At 39.7% G+C, this 3,354-nt stretch overlaps 1 protein-coding gene across 1 annotated transcript in view; it reads left to right on the plus strand.

The window, feature by feature from the left end:
• LOC101353074 (transmembrane protease serine 11B-like protein) overlaps positions 1-1,689 on the plus strand; it is a 25,352-nt gene extending 23,663 nt beyond the window's left edge. Inside the window, exons 10-11 of the mRNA XM_004383366.2 lie at positions 204-346; positions 1,181-1,689. Coding sequence (XP_004383423.1) covers positions 204-346; positions 1,181-1,342 — 305 coding nt within the window. The 3' untranslated portion in view covers positions 1,343-1,689. The remainder of the gene's footprint in view (positions 1-203; positions 347-1,180) is intronic.
• Positions 1,690-3,354: the final 1,665 nt, after the last annotated feature.

The following is a 3,354-nucleotide window of genomic DNA, read 5'->3' on the forward strand; positions in this document are numbered from 1 at the left end:
AGTATTCTTACTCCGTTTGGTGTTCGGCTGAGTTCTTTATCTCTTCATTTGATGTTCTAGGGTTTCAGGATTGTTGATTCTCTGTTTGGCTTAGTTTTTTGGATCTTTATTGTGGAGGGACGGCGTGGTGCTTCGGCCTAGAGTGCCATCTTGCAGGAGTCTCCTCACAGCAACTCTTTTGCTGATAATATTTATTTCTTTAGGTAAACAGCCAGTGTTACTTCAGAAAGCACCTGTGAAGATTATTGATACAAACACTTGTAATGCTGAAGAAGCATATAATGGTTTGGTTTGGGACACAATGATATGTGCTGGATACATGAAAGGAAATATTGATGCCTGCCAGGTAAGTTTGGATATTATTCACAGTCACTACATGGTATATAAATAATTGCTATTATTTTATGAAAATCATCAATATGCAGACAATTCTAAGCTTCAATTAATTTGCACTTCAACAATTCTGTCAAAGTCCCTGTCAGCTTTGTCACTAAAATAATTCTCCTGTACATACAGTGTATAAGTTTTCAAAAAACACTTAACATTGTGCATGCTTACTATGAGCCAATCATAAGCCCTTTAAAAATATTAATTAATTTAATCCTCATCACAACCTTATGATGAAGGCACTATTGTTATCATTTTATAGATGAGGAAACTGAGGCACAGGAAGATTAAGTAATTTGCACAAGGTCACACAGCTAGTAAATGGCAGAGCCTCCATACAAACCCAGACAATCTAGCATCACGGTTCCTACTCTTAACAATAAACGGTCAGCCTCAGAAAAGTTTTTAATTACTTCATTCCTAAATTCCTCTTACCTTCTCACCCAACTTGTATCTAGGGTTCTAGCTACTTTTCTCAGATATGAAACCCTGTACTCCATGTATCCCTGTACTCCATGTATATCCATATCATATGTCTCCCAAAAGTTTTTTGATAGAACTTGACCCAATAATTTATCAGTCCGTGCCTTCAAGCTTAAGATAAACTCCAAAGAGGTCCAGTGAGTATCTTCTGGCCAGTTACAGTTGATGTTAAGGGTGAGGCAGAGATTTACACCTTCCTATGGTCTCTAGGAAACATGAATCACAAACTTCATCTGGGCTTATCACTTAGAACAAGTAAAATATCTAAAAGTAAATTCTCATAATGATAAATATGCTTTATTTTATTCAGGGTGACTCTGGAGGACCACTAGTTTATCCCAATTCCCGAAATATTTGGTACCTTGTTGGAATAGTGAGCTGGGGAACTGAATGTGGTAAAATCAATAAGCCAGGAGTCTATACGCGAGTGACCTCCTACAGCAACTGGATTGCCTCCAAGACTGGTATTTAAGAGAAGTGCATCTTTTAACATAGGTTATTTTTTCCTGTTACTCCTAAGCCTTTTTAACATGCATTTTAAATTAGTGTGAACAATAGATGTTTTGAAAAAAAAAAAAAACTGTGGTTCTGAGGGAGTGTTTATGAACTTTAATTTTAAGGAGACCCTACAAGACATGTCATTTTTAGTCCAGAAAAGCAAAGAAAGTGTTCCTATCAGAAGCAATACTATTTGTTTTCTATTTTATTAACTCAGATCGTGGCTATCCTGCCATAATACAAAGCTCTTGGTTTTAGTCATTCAGACTTTCTGGAATTACGAAAGTAGGTCTTTGTCCATGGCAAATTAGCAGGTGCCACTCCGACAGATTGGAACCAAATGTTTTATGAAGGTTGGGTTGGAACATGCTGTATCTGCCTTCACGTCATTGCCTTTGTGAAAGGGGTGCGGTTGTGACCTAATCCTGGTCATAATTTTGGTACTGAGTTATAGTTCCTTATTTGTACTGAAGTCTTGATCATCTCTTGCAATCATTGTGAAAGAATTCCACCATCAGCAAACCTAAGCAAAACAATCTATTTTAGTCTTACAGAGACAAGGTACAGTGATTCTTCAGTGCTGACACAGGTTTCTGTGTAAATTCTTTATTTGTAACATGTATAAAAATAAGTAGCTATGAAGCATAAAACTATGTAATACATTTTAATTAAAACGAGTTTAAAAGCAAACTACCTTTTTCAAGACGGCTTTTTTTTTTTTAAAGGGTCTTTTGCAGGTGGCTTTTTTCTTTTTCTTTCTTTCTTCATTTTTTGTTCCCTCCCTCCATCCTTCCCTCCCACCCTCTCACTTTTTTCTGTAAAAATAAGCTTTGTCGTTTCCACTTGGTCAAGGGCTTGGGAAAGGGCTCCAAGATGGCCCAGGCTGGGGGTGGGGGTGGGGGTGGGTGGGTAATTAACACCCTCCAAGGTTGAAGGCCAGTGGTGGAAACTTCTAGTCCTGCTGGAGGATGAAGCCTGCCCAGCTGGCCTTGGGGCAAGCTAGTCTGCAGAGTTTGATCTAAATTTTTTTTTTTTTTTTTTTTTGAGTAGATCTATTTTATTGCATCTCAAAAATGTCTTCCATAAGTCTTAGGAATAATCCAGCCTAGTTTCCGTAGCTGGACAACTCTTAGATCTTACTCATCAGCCTGTTGAACTGTTCCCTTTTCAGAGACATAGATACCATCCAAAAATTTTCACATATCTTTGTTTTTCTTCTTTTTAGAGGTTTTCATGTCTTTTTTTTTTTTTTAAATTGTACTTTAGGGTTTACAGAGTAAACTAGTTTCTCATTAAACAATTAATACACATATTGTTTTGTGACATTGGTTGCCAGCCCCACGACACGTCAGCACTCTCCCCTTCTCGACTTTGGGTTCCCCATTGCCAGCTTTTCTTTCCCCTCCTGCCTTCTCATGCTTGTCCCTGGGCTGGTGTGCGCATTTAGTCTTGTTTTGTCTTATGGGCCTGTCTAATCTTTGACTGAAGGGTGAACCTCAGGAGTGACTTCATTACTGAGCTATAAGGGTGTCCGGGGGCCATACTCTCAGGGTGTCTCAAGTCTCTGTCAGACCAGTAAGTCTGGCCTTTTTTTTTTTTTTTTTTTTTTTTTGGTGGGTTAGAATTTTGTTCTACATTTTTCTCCAGTTCTGTCCAGGATGATCAAACTTCTTGACAAGTTTCATTTCCCCATCTGGAAAGTGGCTCTTCAGTAAGGCACAGAGATGAGAATCCGTGCGGGCAGAGCTCAGGGCGTTGATCCAGCAGGGCTGATGCAGGTACATCTCCAGGACCGTGGCAGCTTCCATGGCATCCGAGGTGTGATTCCACTCTTCTTGGGGTAACTTCTGGACGTCCTGAAGGAGGTCTTTGTGGCCGCAGTGCTGGCTTTGCATCTTCAAGAGACAAGGGGTACCCTCATGCTTCTCCTTGGCCAGCTCGACAAAGTGGCCTGTGCTGTCCCACAGATGTGGGTACATCAGATGG

The sequence above is a fragment of the Trichechus manatus genome, unplaced genomic scaffold (assembly GCF_000243295.1).
Source record: "Trichechus manatus latirostris isolate Lorelei unplaced genomic scaffold, TriManLat1.0 scaffold00108, whole genome shotgun sequence".
In the NCBI taxonomy this organism is placed as follows: Eukaryota; Metazoa; Chordata; class Mammalia; order Sirenia; family Trichechidae; genus Trichechus; species Trichechus manatus.